Below are 17,462 nucleotides of genomic sequence, written 5' to 3' on the forward strand. Positions count from 1 at the left end.
GCAGAGGGCTCAGCTGCTGCCTGGAGGGGGTGGAGGAGTTGGCGCTAAGCGGGGGGGGGCGTTAAGGCGCCCCCCCCGGGACCCAAAGCAGACATGCACCAGGTGCGCACTGGCCAGGCGCATCTTTAGAGCGCATTGACTCCGGAGCCAGGCTGAGACCCGGTCTACACACCGTTTTCCCTGGGAGTAAGCAGTGAGAGCCCAAGCCTAGGCATGCCTACTCACAGGTAAGTCCCATTATAGTCAATGAGGCTTACTCCCAGGAAAGTGTGGCTAGGATTGGGCTGTAAGGCTGCAGTCTTGTACACTCTTTCCCTGGGGTAAGCCTCCATTGGACACAGTGAGAGCCCAAGCCTAGGCATGTCTACTCAGGTCAGTCCCATTATAGTCAATGGGGTTACTCCCAGGAAAGTGAATAGGAATCACCCCCCCCAAAAAAAAGCACAAACAAAAAAGTACACCCCCCCATTATAACTTAAATGGAAGCCCAGCACACGTGCCTAGTAATTAGTGGCAGTTAATTTAGCTCCAGCTCCTCAAGGGTTAATTAGCCAAGCACACGTGCCTAAGAGTTGGTGGCTCTCACTTTGCTCCAGCGCCTCAAGGGTTAACCTGAGCAGGTGCTGACAAGAGGCGCGGCTTCACTGATTGGCTGCTTTCCCCTGTGACGTAAGCCCTGGGAAGCCTCGCGCAAAAGACAGGGGCATGTGACGAGTAGGCGGTCTCGGACGCAGGGGCGAAGAGAGCGGAGCCCATTCGTAACGACGAGGGCGACCCCGATAAGCGGGTTTCCATTGGCCGGCGAGGCACGTCAATCAGGAAAGGGGCGGGTCTAGGGGAGAGAGCAGGAGCACTCTGGCTGCGCATGCGCAGTCCTTACACACGGGCACAGCAGGTTCTTGGCGATGGCACAGTGGGATCGTGCCGGCGCATGCGCAGTGCGCGAGAGCGGCTGAGGGGCGAGCCGCTCGTCATGGCGGCGGCGCTGAGGCGGCTGCTACACGGGGCGGAAGTGGAGCGGGCGCGGCCTGAGCCCGAGCCCCCTCCGCCGCTACCACCCCCCTGGGGCACGGAGACCCGCAGGTGCCCACAGCACCGGGGCGGAGGCGAGAGGGCCGCGCGGGGCGGCACCGGCTGTTCCCAGGTAACAGTCGAGCGCTCCTCCCCCTCCCCTCGGGCATCAACAGCTGCCTGTGACGCGGCCGCTCCCCTCGTCCTGCCCTCCCCTCCCGTGGCGTCACTGCTGCCGTTGCGTGACTCTTCTGCGCATGCGCAAGCTTGGTGTAGTTTTGAATGTTTGAATATTGATTATCAATATCTATTAATGAATTATTTTATATTTATTTTAATATTTATTGATATTGATATTATTCAATATGGAATAATTTCATATTGATTATTATCTGTTAATGAATTGTTTTATATCTATTTTAATATTCATTAATATTGAATATTTTAATATTGGTTATCAATATCTATAAATGAATTAGGGCCCAATCCTATCCACCTTTCAAGGGTGCCAATGGGGCATGCACTGCATCTTGTGGTGGAGCAGCAGTCACAGAAGCCTCCTCAAGGTATGGGAACATTTGTTCCCTTACCCTGGGGCTGCATTGTGGCTGCACCGGGGCTGGAAAATTGGATAGGATTGAACACTTATTTATTTATTTTATATTGATTTTAATATTAATATTGATTGTTTTTATTATTGACTAGTTTAAGATTGATTATTAATATCTATTTTTTATTTAAGGAATCTTATATTGATTTTTAAATCTCTATTAGTATTGATTTTTTAATATTGATTAATAATAATTTCTTATTATAATAATATTTTGCTATTATTAGTAATGATGTCTCCCTAAATACAAAAGGAAGACTGGTTAGATCAGTGGTTCTCAAACTTTTTATCACCCACTTTTTAGAATTGGAACCCACTGGAGATGATGTCATTCACCTGGAAGTGATGTCATGGCCAGAAGTTGCATCATCAAGCAGGAAAAAATAGAGCAATAATGATGGATGGATGAGAGAGTTGGTCAATAAGAATGGCTCACCGAGAAGAATTTATGCTTTCAAATGGTGGTGTTAGGGACAATTGTTATGTATGCTATGGATAGCCAGAGTAAGCAATAGAGAAGATCGTATAAAACCAGATAATAATACCAATATTTATATACCAGCTTTCTTTTGTCATTAGATTTTGCCTCCTGCTTTAATTCAAGGTAGTTTTACACTGCATTTTTTTTTCTAAATCCCTATAAGTTCTCTTAAACCATTTTTGCCCAATGTTGCATATATGCAACAGAGATCAAATGTGTACACCTGTGGGCTGGGCAAAATGGTTAATATGCAAATTAGCTATAGGCACATTCACTGTGAGGTGCAGAATTGCACTTACCTGTCATTATCTGCTAATACAGCTGGTGCTACACCTATTGGATATTGGCCTGTGGAGAATCATCAGACAAGTTTGTGTCTACTTCCAGGCCTGTCCGGAAGGAGCCAAGAGACAAGTAGAGGAGGAGGATGGGTGAAGCAACCCCTTCCCCACTGCTGAACTTTGAGGCAATCTTCAGTGAGTCAAGGGATAGCCAGTACAGAGAAATAGCCATCTCCACCATCTTCAAGGCATTGAGGGATATCCAGCATTGAGCATCAGACATTGGAGATGTTTATGAGCCCTCACTATCACCCAGCCCCATAGACCAAGTTAAGATTCAGGATCATTAAGTCCATAGAGCGTATGGTGAAGATGGTCCCCTGGAACCTAACCTCATTTTTCCCATAGGCTTAATGATTCAGTATCTTTTGCTATCCACTAGGTTTTTCAGGAACCTAACCCTAGTGGATAAAGAGACCTGACTGTACATCATTTGAAGCCAGAATTGCATTACTATGCCTGATTTACTTTGGTGGTGTCATGCGAGCAAATTCACTAGAGAAGTTAATGAGTTTAGGAATGGCAGTGGAACAAGAAGGGGCTGACAAAGAACATGCAGGCTTGGTGCCATCAAAATGGATACAAAGATGAATATCCCAACAGTTGAAAGAAGCTGCGCTTGACGGTAGCATGGAGAGTTCTTGCCTATAAAGTCACCAAGAGTTGAACATGACTGAATGGATAAAACAAAAACATTTTATTATCTCCTTCCTGCTTTCCAGTTGATGAAAGCTATGATGGCAGAGTTGATGGCAACCCTTCCCCTCGTCCCTCATTTGAAATGGACCTTTACTTAACCTTAGGACAGTAAGGGCTAACCATACAACCAGCTGCAAAGCAACCAACCACACCTTTTCCATGAGTTCATTTAAGGGAGAGCAGTCTGGTTTGTCATCACCAGTAAATGGTGAGTGCTGAGCAGTGTGTCCTGCTCTCCTTCCAGTTTAACAGCTTTTCATAAGAAAATGGGGGGGAGTCTTTGTCATTAGCAAAAAAAAGGCAAATCTTATGCAGTTTGCTTTGCTCTCCTCCCTGTTCAGTTGCTTGCTTTCTTGAAGGAAATCTGGTTGGTTTATCAGTAGCAACAAATGGTGAGTCCTGTGTGGTGTCTTGTTTTTTGTCCTTACAGTATTTAGTTGCTTTCTTTGTGTCTCTCCCCCCCCCCCTCCCGGAGAAAAGGTCTGTGGCTGCTGTATACTAAGCAGGTCCTTGCTCAGGTCCTTGCTCTGCATAGTTCAGAATTTTTGACACAGACTGGCAGCAGCTCTCCAGCATTTAAGGAATGGCAGTCTTTCCTAGCATTTTCTGGAGATGCTGGAAATTGCAGCTGGGCTCTTCTGCATGCAGAGCAGGTGGTCTGCCAGCTGTGGTCCCCTCCTTAAGCAAAAACGTTGTCAGGAGTGGACTCTGATCTGGTGTGAACTTAGGCTAAAGGTTCAAGCAGGATCATGGTGGTGGTGGTGGGTATGGCACAGCCCCCTTACAGCCCAATCCTATGCATGTCTACTCAGAAGTAAGTCCCATTAGAGTCAATGGGGCTTACTCCCAGGAAAGTGTGGATAAGATTGGGTTGTTAGTTATAGAACTTGTTCCAAGAGACTCTGTCAGTCCTTACTTTATAAGCAGAAACTTCTCCTTTTCACAGGTTATTGGGGGGAGGAGATGAGTATTAAGTTGGCTCTGTTGTCTCTCTCTCTCTCTCTCTCTCTCTCTCTGTCTCTTTTAATACCCTTGTAGCTGCTTGGATGTCTTTTGGGTTCAAAGGACAGACTATTAAAATGCATTTTATAGGGGCTGCCCTGTGGTGAAAAGAGTTGAGCAAAGGATAAGTTGTATTCTGAAGCAATTTCTCAAGTTTATAAAATGTCCAACCATGCCTCAGCCACAGTGTACTGCATAGGGTTCCATCAAAGCTTTGAGATGTGCTGGGTACATTAGAAGGTGGTGAGGATTCTAGCTAACTATCAAGAGAGAGTCTAGGTCTGAAGCATACTTGTAGAAACTACTGTTGGACTAAATGAGCCTTTCAGTGGTTGTATTAAGGACTAGTGTAATTTTTAAAGGCAGTTTGTTCCTACTGTAGGGTAACAGGCACAGCATGCCATCTCAGAATGTCCCCTGGGGGGTTGCTGGTGTGAAAGAACAACAGCTGAATTTCCATGCATGTTTGCGTTTGAGAGGAGCAGGTTTCTAGCTGTGCACTGTCCTTGAGTGTGTCACCTTCTTGCTTATAGGGAACTTGAGCACAACAGTATTTTCGAAGAAGCAATTGTCTTATTTGCATTTGAGAGTATTCAAAAACTGAGCTATTTACATTGTTTGTAGCTGCACAATAGATGACAAATCTCTAGCTTAAGAACTCCACCTAAATTAGTGCATATAGTAACATGTTCTCAGTATGAATGTTTGCTATGTAGGTGTGTCAGGAGAATATCAGGTGATAAAAGAGGCTTAATGCTAAATAGGATTGGTCCCTTGAAAAAATGTCTGAATTGGCTAGGATGTTGACTGTGTGCCCTTGCACTGGTGAAGGGAGCTAGTCTGACCTTGCCCTGCTACAACCAGAGGTCCTGTCCCTTGCATCCGTACAAGGAATTCAGGACACCCAGCTGAATGCCTGCAGCAACATAGATGCAGGTGCACTGTGAAAGGCCTCTGGCAGATATCGTGAATGGAGATGGAGTGTGGTGTAGGATTTGTGATGTGCTAAAAACTGGAGGGGGCGAATTAAAAATCATGTAACCCTGAGGAGAAGGGTGGGTGTTATCTGTGGTGAAAATCATAAGCCCTACTATATGTTTTATTCATTCAGTTTTATTCCACTGTTTTATTCATTCTTCTTGGCAATGACTCAATAAACAAATCTCTCATAGGGTGTTGCCACAAATTCACAGCACAGCACATAGTTCCAAGAGGTGCAGGAAGTAAACGCAACATAGTCCCCAATGTGATGGACTGTCTTCCTTGGGGGCAGTGAAAATTGGTATGGAAAGTGCTCTCAATATAACGAGGTACAAAATAAAAATAATGAACATTTTGAAATGCAAAACAATACAATGCATAGAATCTCTACTTTTGGGGAAGAAAGAACACACAGTTCAGAGACAAAATATTTTTACAATAGCATTTTTGCAATGCTATTTATTAACCAATTATACATGCATATACTGGTCAAGAGGAACTTGTATATGTCTCTTGACCTAGAGTCACTCTATATACAGCTAGGATGGTCATTTGCAAAAACAATGAGCTAGCCAAATATGAGCTTCTGAAAGACTTTGCACGTAACATAAAAAAACAACAAACTGCTAAAAGGTATGTTTGTCTTGTATTAAACTGTTTCTAGTTTTGCATGTGAAGTGTGAGGTCTTTCAGAAACTCTTATTCAGCCAGCTCATTGCTTATGCCTTCTCTGTGTTAATTTTTCCAGTACCATTTACAGACTGATCCTAGTGTTATCAATCTTTTGCACAGTGACTGCGTACTAGGAATGTTACAAACATTGTTGGCTTTTTCCTAGTTGCATATTTCATGATTTTGCACCTTTTTTACAAACATATTTTAATTGGATGGATTTGTGTTCGTATTGATCTGTATCTTGCATTTGCTGATATTTACAGTGCCCTAGAGCAGGGTTCTCCAAACCCCGGCCCAGGGGCCAGATGCGGCCCACAGCAAACCTCTTGTTCCCTGAAAGCCTCTGGCGCACTCAACTGAACATGACTGGAACTGTGCTCTGATTGTGTCTGGAGGGTGTTCTGAGGGCCAGAGAGATTGAATGAATTCATTCATTCATTTATTCACTCATCTAAGTTCCATCTCTATTTATATAAATTTTATATTTAAATTTTTTTTCGGCCCTCAAAACCGTGCCAGACATTTGATGCGGTCCTCTGGCCAAAAAGTTTGGAGACCCCTGCTCTAGAGGAAACCATTCTATGAAAACAAATTGGGGCGTGTGCGCGCGCGCGCACGTGTGTTTAAACTGTTTCCTGAACCTATTAGAACATATTTTTTTGTGTGCGGACTTCCACTTCAGGAGGTCAAACTGCCCAACTTTCAGATATTTAACTTCTGATAGCAGCTAGCATTTGTCTTGGGCTTATATGGCTATAAACACACACTGCCCAAGGAAATGGGTAGATGAATCTGTGACCCATGTTGAGTCATTTGGGGCTTGATCAAGCATTCTTTAGTCTTGTAATTGGATACCACAAGGGCACAGATGGTGGTACTGTATCTCACAATTTACCTGCAGTCAGCCCCAAACCACATGTTTTTTCTCCTCCACCAAAAATGTTATATACTGGACATAAATTTGAGTGTAAAAGTCATTTTTAGAATGCTCTTTCACAAATGTAATGTGAGTACTACAAAGAAGGATTTGGTGATCTTTTTATTATCAAAGTCTAAATAAGCCCCTCTTTCTTTATCCGAATCAAGTTTTTTTTTCCTACCAAGTTTTTATTTTTATACATCTTATTTATTATTTATAGATTTATATTTTAGATTATTATTTATAGATTTATTTATAGATTTTATTTTATAGATCTGTCAGTGAAATCCAAACCTGCACCTGATATGTGGAATATTATATGAACAGCAACGTAGCTCTTTGCCCTTACTGAAACTTAGTTGGAAAGGTTGACTTGGCAACTTGGTGTTGTATTGGTATTGGCCTATTTATACTGTATGATATGTGTCTGGGATTGAAAAGTGGGGGGAGGGGGCATTGCCCAATAAATTAGTTGCTGCAAGGGTGATGGCTCAGGATGGTACCATGTATTTTTTCCATTCTCTACCTCCGTTCTCTAGTTCTTCTGTTGCAATTCTGATTCTTGTGCTTTCGCTTTATTAGGAAGGCTTTTGCGGTGATTAACTCTAAGGTTGCTTTGCCACATTAGCATTTGCTGCCCAGAGGTTTCAATTGGATCACCTTTCTTCCATTGCTAGAAATGCAATTACTGGGTAGCTGTGTTCCTTGATGGTAATCTGCCTGCCCAGCACGAAATGCCTTGTGGCACTGCACCAGCCAGTTTGAGGAACCATAGCTTGAAAGTTCCATCCTGTGGTTGGTGTATCACAAATTTCTCTACTGCTTTAGGCAGCTTTGTCTTATGCAGCGCAGTGCAGCAGCAGTACAGTTTTAGGGCACAATCCTAACCAGGTCTACTCAGAAGTAAGTTCTATCTTGTTCAGTGGGGCTTACTCTCATGAAAGTGTGGTTAGGATTGCAGCCTTAGTCTCATAAAATATTTGGTATTGTGACAAGTGGGGGATATTTTTTGAATGTTGGGCATGTTGCAGTTCGTATTATTCAGTATCCTGGGGAGCAGCCAGGGCTTGCCCCTCTGAGAACTTGTACCCAAATTCTGCACATTACTGTACTTTTTTCCCCCTCTGATGTATGTGGAAGCCAGTTGCTTACACCCAAGTCCTTGATGTGTTCCACTTTACACCCCGTTTTGCTGTGTTACATAGATCTTAATAAGTGCCTTGACTTTTTCCCTTACCCTGCACTTGTAGGCTATTTCTAGGTCACGATAGGTCCTAGGATAATGGTAGATATGGGAAAAGCATCTTGGCAAGTGTGTCTCAAGTCCAAAGTACTGAGTATATATCACTTTCATACATTGTACTTCACATGCGCTGCCTCTGTGCCTTGGGATGACTTCCCTTGAGTCTCTTGGATGAGGAAACAAGCAGGGCACGAAATGCAGCCCTCTCTTTGCCAAATGTTCCTCCTGATACTTGTGCTGTAGAATGTGAGGGAACCCACAATTGACTTTTATGTGTATACCTTCTCTGCGCATCAGTAGATGAATTGTATGGACTATGTAGTGAAAGCCAAATAGAAAAGTAGCCTAGTTTATTTATGATCATCTCTTTAAATCTCTAAGTCACTTCATTTTTTATGGCTCAGGTCCAGCAAACCTGGGTGGATCTACACTTGTGGAATGGGGCTTTCTTGACCTTGATTTTCCCCTGTGTTCCCCGAGTCACCATCCCTGAAGATCTATTCTGTGTAATTGTAACTTTGAAATAAGTTGTGTGATAAATGATGTTGGACATTTTCTGTTAAAAAGCACTCATGTCTAAGTTATTAATCTGAGTTAGAGCTGTTAGTGTTTATGGTTTTTTTGGTGTTGAGTGTTCACAGAGTCTTGACCTTTGAGAACATAAACATGCAAAATACATCCATTAATAAACTTTTGTCTGTTCAACTGTAAGTCTCTGTGTAGTGATATAGGGGTTGCTAACTCGCTTGCCTGTCGACTAGTGCCTGAAACCAGATCTGTTCTTAAAATGGCTCACTTCCATCGGAAAAAAAGTGTTAGGTTGAACCTGCCTTTCGATTGAGAGGTTTTGCTGAGGTAGGAGTCTATCATGTTCTGAAGTCTGACAGCTGGTTTTAGAAGACCTGGTCTTTGTCTCCCACAAGAAGAAGTGAGCAAAGCTCTGTTGTTAAGTTTTGGCTGAAAGTAATCCTTGATTCAGCATTACGCTTTTAAATTCTTAATAATTTTGATTTTCAGTGTGTTTTTTTGCTATACTGTATACACAAGTCTAAACAACTAGTCTAGGAACTGTTGCAGCGGCTGTATTTGTGGTTGCTTTTTCTTTTAGGACTTGTGTTGATATCTTCAGTAACACTATGTAACAAAATTTCAACAATTTTGTTTTTTTCTAAATATTTTGATGTTTCTTAATTTTGGTATGAGAATTTCTAAAAAGCTATTTTTGGCATAGCATCAATAGTTAAGTCACAATTTATGCTATTCACTTGTATTGGACAATGGCTGCAATCCTAACCACACTTTCCTGAGAGTAAGCCCCATTGAAAAAATAGGACTTACTTCTAAGTAGACCTGGTTAGGATTGTGCCCAATGTATATTACAATACAATAGACCAGTGCTTCTCAAACTTTTTAGTACCAGGTCCCACTTTTTAAAAGAACAGTCTATTGCAACCCACTAGACAAAAGAAACAAAGAAATCTTTATTAATTAATAATAATTGAGATCCTGGGCTCCCGAGGCTGCTAGAGATGTTATGAATAGTATGTATGTGTAGACTTTCCCTAGAAATGAAGTTCAAGGACTTTCCCCCCAAATCTTTACGGTCATTCCAGCGTACCCAGAAGGCAGAACTGGAGAGCAAGATGTGCAGGTAGGGACTTCCAAGCAAGGCAGAAGTTTGAAACTGGATTCACATGTGATCTACAGAATGCTAATTAGTAGAGAAAATCAGAAAATGTGACATTTTAATTTGGGGTTATGACGATTACCTCTTACCACAAATTAGCATTCCAACTAACAATTTTATTCTGCAAACCAGAAAAAGGTACTTGCAGTGTTTTTTGCTTTTTTTAAATGTTGCAAAAATTTTTCGCGACTCATCAAATATCCACTCACGACCCACTGGTGGGTACCACAGTTTGGGAAACACTACATTAGGCAATAGGATAGATGCAAACACAAAATTTAAGATAACTTATAAAGTTTTGATGATACTGATGCAAAATGGTAATTTTTTGTGCCTCTGAATTGTGTAAAAAACATTCAAAATTCAACGTTAACAACTTTTTTGTTACACAGTGTAATCCTAGAAATGAATTGCTATCTGTTTCCTCTAGGAGCAGTCTCCTTATCCTGGATATGGCTCTCACTACTGGAATTCACAGCCTAGGACTCCCTATCAAAATCCATATCCTGTTGGACCTGAACTCCAAGGCCAGGTACAGTAATCAGAACAGGCAGAATGAACCGTCCTATTTAGAACAAGTTAGAATAGACTAGCTCTTGGGACCAGCCTTTAATAAGAATTACTGGGTTGCTGAACATGGTCTGTTTTTTTTTTGTCCCACTGTTGAAAGTAACTGTCACATCAGAATGATACAGTCATAGTATGCATAACTTGTCTTGGGAAGGCCTTCCCGACTGAAGCTGTCATGCCCAGGATATTACAATCTGTGACTCATGTAGATCCCAAAGGCCGGATCCCAAAGGATCTCCTCTATGGAGAACTTGTGCAGGGAAAGCGCCCTGCAGGTAGACCACAACGGCGATACAAGGACATCTGCAAGAGGGCTCTGAAGGCCTTAGGAGTGGACCTCAACAGGTGGGAAACCCTGGCCTCTAAGCAGCATGGCCTCTTCCAGTTTGAAGAGACACTTGGCCAACAGACTGAGGCAAAGAGGCAAAGAAGGAAGGCCCATAGCCAGGGAGACAGACCAGGGAGAGACTGCACTTGCTCCCAGTGTGGAAGGGATTGTCACTCCTGAATCGGCCTTTTCAGCCACACTAGAAGCTGTTCCAGAACCACCATTCAGAGCGCGATACAATAGTCTTTCGAGACTGAAGGTTGCCAAGACAAGACTCATGTAGAGATGCAAGGACCTTGGCACCTGATTTCGTGCCTTAGCCAGCTGATCACAAAATATGATTTCTCCATCTCAGTGGCAGGTAATCTTTCTCTGTCTCTGTTTTAAATCTAAATAGGGAAAGTAATGATTTGAACTAGAGGTGCATGCTTGCCAAGTTCTAGGTACATGCTAATATGTTATGGTTTGCATGGAATAGTGTTGATGTTAGAATACGTTCGCTTGCAGAGCAAACTGCTCTTATTCAAAGTAGCTACAGGCATTCCCTGGTATCTGCGGGGGTTCCGTTCTGGAACTCCCAGCAGTTAAGTGAAACTACGGATAACCAGGGATGCCCCCCACCCTCTGGATGCGCAGGCAGCTGGGCTTGCTGGACCCCTTGCCTCTGAAGCCTGCAGAGGCCACACGTGACCACCTGTGGCCGCTGCAGGCCTCAGAATGATGGAAAACAGTGGAAAAAATGCTTCCCTGGGCCTCCCAATGTCTTATAAGGCATCAAAAGCATAGTTTTTGATTGAAAACTAGAAGTAGCATTTTTTCACTATTTCCTGTCATTCTGAGGCACGCAGTGGCCGCCACCTCTGCAGGCCTTGGAAGACCCTCCAGAGGCGAGGGGAACCCAGCTCCCTTTGCCTCTGGAGGGGGTGCGTGAGGGGGACTGTGAACCTGATCCGTGGATATGGGGCCCCTCTGTATATGATTTTCTTTTTTCTCCAGTTGGCTTGGAAGGGTCTTATTTCATCTACTGCTAGAAGAAACCTCATGAGAAGCTGGGTCTGCTCTGATCAGAACCACTAGGGAATCCACAGCCAGGCTGTTGCCCTTTATATGGAATTACCTTATACTGTACTGAATCAGACCCCAGGTCCATTTAGCTCAGCATGGTCTCTGATTGGCAGCACCTCTGCAGGATTTCATACAGGGATCTTTCTCTTTCTTCCCTGGAGATACCAGGGATTGTATCTGGGAATCTGCGAAGTGAGCCTCTCCCTCTAGCAAAATGGAAACTTAGCCTAGACAAATTACTATCTTTATTTTTGTTCAGTTCTGCTTCTGCAAAATAGGAATATTGGTGACCTACCTTAGAGTCTTGTTGGGGCAAATGAGCAGGATTGTAAAACACTGTGCATGACAGGAATTTTTAATAGAAGTACAGGGGGGCCTTGTATCTGTGGATTCACTTGCCCATGAATTGGATCCCCACCTGTCCTCCCAGTGTGTGCCCCTCCTTGAGGGAACCCCGGAGGGCTTCCCTGGCCTCCTGATGCCTCATAAAGCATTAAAAACGTCCCTTCCGGTTTTACGAAAAATTCCTAACTTCTAAGATTCTTTTAGCCCAAAAAGCAAAGCGTTACTGAAGTGTGTAGTCCAGAAATCCTTCTCAGAAGGTCCTGCATTCAACAAAAATCTGGCAGTATTCTTATTGTCTAGATAAGCAGTCTTTACTAGTACTTGTGCTTGTCTGCCCTTTCATGGGTCCAAAGGCAATTCTTAATGCTGAGAGTTGCAACAAATTCACTGGTGAAGCAGTGTCATTCATAACAAAACCACATAGCTTGAAGACCTGTCCCTTTAAAAGCTGAATGAGCAGGAAAGTTGAGTGGGTATAGCTTTTCCTGTTATAGCAGAAACTGCACCTGTTGGATTTCACTGCACCACTGAATTCCTAAAGGTCCAGGATTCATCTCCAAGCTAGGCATGGACAACTGAATACTAGATTTAGGGCACAATCCTAACCAGGTCTAGTCAGAAGTAAGTCCTATTTTGTTCAATGGGGCTTAGGAAAGTGTGGTTAGGTTTGCAGCCTTAGTTGAAGTACTCCTGAAATGCAGTATTATTGCTGTCTATGCTTATCTGTCTTTCATTCTGTCCTCTTGTTTACTAGGGAATCAATCCTTCCTACACAAATGGCATTTATGGCACTCCATACTCTTCTGCTCATGGGACAGGTCCACCATATCCCAGTGTCCCACAGCCAAATACCTACTATTCCTCAGGGTGTTCTCATGCCCCATATCCTCCAGAATCCTATAGATCTCCATCACCAGTTCCCAGCTGGAATTACTCCTCACCAGACTGCCCGGCAGAAGGTTCCATGATGAGGAGGCAAGTACCAGGATACTCCCCTTCACAGGTAAGGAAGCTAGTGTGGGCAAGTGATATAGCTTAGCTGTAGGAGAGGGATGAGCCTCCTACCTTTATCACTGACATGGCATTATTGGCTAAGTGGTTCTTAGTCTAACCAGTGCTGGCCAAAGACCTATACCTTTTCTGCAACATTCTGTTACAATCATCCTGTAAACTTCTAGAGGAGAAGACAACTTCTTATTCCACAACCTGATCATTTTTACATAGTTTTAATTCTGGAGATAAAAATATATTATCTTGCTGAGTTCTATGGACAGTTACTTCCTAGTAAACCCGTCGAGGATTGTACCCTGAGTCATATTCTAGTATCCAGCAAGGGTCAGTTACACTTAAAAGCATTGAGACTGCAGCTGTAGGAGATTGTTCTCTTTACATCATCCCACAACACAGGATAACATTACAGCTCAAAGTAAATATTCCAGAAGGCTATCCCATGCTTGCTCAGAAAGTGGTATTGTACACAGCTGTTTGCATGGAGATTATTGTAGTAGTCCTGCTGCAGTTGCCTTCAGCTTGGTGAATTATGATCTCTTACAATCATGGGATTGGATGAAGATGCAAATTCTTCCTGCAGACCCCAGGCTTTTCTGTCTCACATTATCCATACGGCGACTGCAATCATGGTATTCCCCAGCAAGGGCCGCTGCCACAACCCCAGCCAAGACTGCAGGATACAACTTGGCAACCTCCTGGAGTTTATGGAATGCAGCCCCCCTACTGGTCTCCTGCATCAGCAGCGCACGGGAATCAATATTCTGCAGAATCCTCTCCACCGTGGCCTGCTAGTGGAACATCTGCTGCACATCCTCCACATAGCAGTACAAAGGTAGGTTTTTGCTAGAAATAAGGAGCCTTTCTTTCCCTGGTGCTACAGCAATCCAAGTTGAGTAGCTCCTCCCTTTCTTCCATCTCATCTACTGACTAGGCCTTCTGCTGTGCTTATTATTGTGAACCATTCCATATCAACAAGTAATATATTGTGAGCACAGTGAATCCCAAAATTTGTTTATAGTATTTCTGTCCCATGTTTCAACCTCCAAAGAAAGCCCCCAAGGCGGCTTACAACATTTTAAAAATCACAGTAATAAAACTCTCAGGCTAGTACAATACTCCATAGGAACTCCATATGAGCTCCCTCTGGCCTGGGCAGTTGTCATCTTTCCTCCCCTCAGGGCATGCAGATCTCAAGCAGTCCCTGGAAGTTGAGACACCCAGTTTTTTTTTAAGATCTGGCATCCTCTGTTTTTAGAAAGGTCTATTGGAAGGAAAATTAAAGACCTGTAGATCACAACAACTTCAGGGTACTTATTTTTTCAGCAAATGCAGCAGTGGTGAGGGAAGTATTCCTGACCATCTTTCCTTTGCCAGAACCTCTAATCTTACCTAGTCTTAATGTAGCTTTTTACCAGATGTCTACTAAGCTTGGATCGTCAGGCAAGCGCTAGATCAAGCACTGAATTCCAGCTAATCAGTTAGGGGAAGGAAGGCTTTTGAGCCTTAAGTCCCATGTAGTTTTGCCCTACCTTGCCAAGATTTAAGTCCCCACCAGCACTTGCTAGTCTGCTAGCCTTTGTTAATCGCCCAAGACTGTTTCCTGGTCTTCTGTGGTGAGTAAGGAAGCTCTAGTTTTGCCTAATCTGTTCTATGCTAAGGCCAAAATTGATAGACTCTGGTGCCATCAGGAGGACCAAGCTGGCAGAGAGAGACCATTCTCAGAAGCCTCTCTCCTTGTACATGGGAAATCCTCCTCTTCCCCCCCCCCCCATTTGGTAGCATGTGCCCAGTGATCTGGGAGGATGGCACAAGTCTTATAAGTTCAATTACAGGCAGGTTGAAAGTTCATTTAAAAATAATGGGGAGGGGGGAGATACCGTGGGCATTGGTAGTGCCCATGCGCAGATCTTAGCAAATGTATGAGACAATTTCAGGGAAACTGAAAAGCAAAAATATTCCTTAATGCATCCAAACCTTGCTGTTCCCTAACTGTATTACTCCTAAGGTTCACTTGAAGAGTCCCTCATACCTTTCTGATCCTAAGAGGGGGGTGAGAACTTGGCTACATGTGAATGTTTTCTCTGAGGGAGCCAAACCAGCACACACCCAAAGTTCCTTGGGCTTGACTTTAAACATAGAGTTGGAGCTGCTGGTCTGATTGATTAGCTTGTATCTCCATCTCTCCCAGCCCTGTGACCTGGCTAGGTGGGCCGGAGAGGACGTGTTTTTCTGGGAAAACCAAATGTTTATAGGACCGTGCAACTTTTCTTGCAATGTTGTTGATTTCAAAGTGCCTCAGAAGATCTTCTTTCCTATTGAAACCTGTCCTGAGGCTTTTCGTAAGGGAAATGGATGGGAGAGGGCAGAGAAGAAGGAAGCAAGGGTAGTTCGTTCATCATGTGTTGGAAGTCTGCATATTATCTCACTGCTGTCTCCTTGTGTGTTGAGAGAGAGAGAGAGAGAGAGAGATAGAGAGAGAGAGCAAGAGCAAGAGAGAGCGCACCAAGAGGTTGGTTTCTGAAGTATTAATATACTTTTTGGAACTGCTTATAGGTTACAGAGCTCATGTAGAAAGTTACCTGGGATTCAGGCTATCAGGTCATAGTGCATTATGATGTCATTCTGAGAGCTTCAAAATTCAAGTCTTTTTCTCATTGCCCAGACCTTTTTGCACTAACATCCTGAGGATGGAGACCTTGCTGATGTTGAGCTAAGGCGTAGACCAGCAGTTTTGGTTGCCCAGGGATCTGCTTGCACAGCACCTTCAGTTCAGGATGTGGGAGGAATGGAATTGATGGACACAATGTTGATGCATCTTGTCTCTTGTTTTAGGACTCTTATAGCCAGTTGGAACAAGGAGCTAACCAGCACAGCTACTTTCCTGAAGCCAATCGCTTGCCTTCTGGGAACATGAATGACTACAAGCCAGTGCAGCTGGACACAAAGCCATCTCTTTCCACCACCCAAGTGCAGTATAGTGCACAGCCCCAACTGTATGATAATGCTCCTAGGAAGCCACCTGTGATTGTTGACCATGGACCAGTTTCTAAAATCAATGGACAGCCTCAGTCAGAACCATTGGTGGCTCAGACAGGAATTCAGAAGGTTACAGAAGTTATGGAGGGGGTTGAACAGTTGGAGGACGAGGTAGATGAATTTGTAGGGAAAAAGACTGACAAAGACTATCGGCTGCTGGAGGAAATGCTGACCAAGAAGTTGTTGGAGCTGGACTCCATAGAGACTGGTGGTCAGGACAATGTACGCCAGGCAAGAAAAGAAGCTGTTAACAGAATTCAGTCTATACTGGAAGAATTGGAAAGGAAGGGACTCTAAAATGCATAGCACCAGTCTGAAGGCCAAGTTCTGGCATTCCCAAAGATCCTTGGTTTGCCTCAGTTTTCAGCCCTTTTCACCATCCCAAAGCAATAAGTGGTGACTTGAGTTTTGATTTTAAAAGAATATGGATGGTAGGTTGGATGTGACTAAACGGAAATGCCAGACCCAAATTCTTAGTGTGGTTCTGCCGATGAATGTAGGGGAAAGGGGATGAAATGCTGACCCTGATCATTGAATCCTTTTGCTGTAGTAGCCTCCTTGGATATCTGCACGCTTTTTCATTCACTGGAGGAACATCATTGTGTAAAGGACATTTTGATACCAGTTTGTGTCTCTGAAGAGATCTCTTGGAGCTCCAAGGTGTTTGACTGCTGCGTTGACCTGTCAGAATCCGTATATTACAGAGACATTTCAGTTGCATCACAGCGCCAGTAAAACAGAGTCTTCAGTCTTCTTAGCTGCTTTTCTTATGTATTATTTACAGCTTTTTCACTCCTTGAAATAGAGATCATGTAGTGTTCTGTGTCTTCTTATGGGTAGTCTGTTCCAGTGCAACCATACTGATCTGCTAATCAGTAGAGCAACCAAAGCCAGTGTTGCTTTTGTGCAATCATTTTCTCTCTATCTCATGAAGATACAATACAATGCTCTGTTTTCTGGAGTAGGTGGAAAGAACTCAGGAGATGCCTTCCTGTGCAAGAAGGGTCCTACATTCATTGCAGGAACCTTGACATTCATTGTAAGCTTTTGGGGAGCAATGTGTTAATTCTGATATTCATATGTTGCCATGTTTATATTCCACTTTAATCTATGTAAACTAGTAATTCTGTACAGTGAACTCTGCTATTGGGAAGAGGACAGAAAACTATAACTGTGAATCATTGCAAAGTGATCTTTGTTCCATCAGGCAAGAAATAAAACCTTAATTAGTTTTAAACCTGCACTTAGTAGTAGTTTGCAAATAGTATTGGTGTGTCTGATCATTGGATAAATTGAACATAACTTAAAAAAAATACTGCCTGGTATTCTGTTGGTGACCAACTTCTTATGCCACTGGGTGGTGCTGAGTACATTAATAGTTGATAGCCACCTAATTATGCTACAGTCACTTCCAGCCTTGTGACATGATGCTTGGGACATCATTAGCAGAAGGATGTA

The 17,462-nt window shown here is 43.3% G+C and overlaps 1 protein-coding gene across 3 annotated transcripts; it reads left to right on the forward strand.

Annotated features, from left to right (window-relative positions):
- The first annotated feature begins 949 nt into the window (after positions 1–949).
- Positions 950–17,247, forward strand: BAG4 (BAG cochaperone 4). Of its 3 annotated transcripts, XM_066639780.1 has the most exons (6): positions 1,057–1,144; positions 1,926–3,350; positions 10,080–10,181; positions 12,712–12,960; positions 13,549–13,800; positions 15,801–17,247. In XM_066639780.1, the coding sequence occupies exons 2-6, from the start codon at positions 3,348–3,350 to the stop codon at positions 16,299–16,301; spliced, it is 1,107 nt and encodes a 368-aa protein (XP_066495877.1). In that variant the 5' UTR covers positions 1,057–1,144; positions 1,926–3,347; the 3' UTR covers positions 16,302–17,247. The 3 variants fall into 3 exon arrangements, with proteins under 3 accessions (XP_066495876.1, XP_066495877.1, XP_066495878.1); XM_066639779.1 differs by lacking the exon at positions 1,926–3,350 and having other exon boundaries at positions 950–1,144; XM_066639781.1 differs by lacking the exons at positions 1,057–1,144; positions 1,926–3,350 and adding an exon at positions 3,402–3,534.
- Positions 17,248–17,462: the final 215 nt, after the last annotated feature.

Source organism: Tiliqua scincoides, chromosome 11 (assembly GCF_035046505.1).
Source record: "Tiliqua scincoides isolate rTilSci1 chromosome 11, rTilSci1.hap2, whole genome shotgun sequence".
In the NCBI taxonomy this organism is placed as follows: Eukaryota; Metazoa; Chordata; class Lepidosauria; order Squamata; family Scincidae; genus Tiliqua; species Tiliqua scincoides.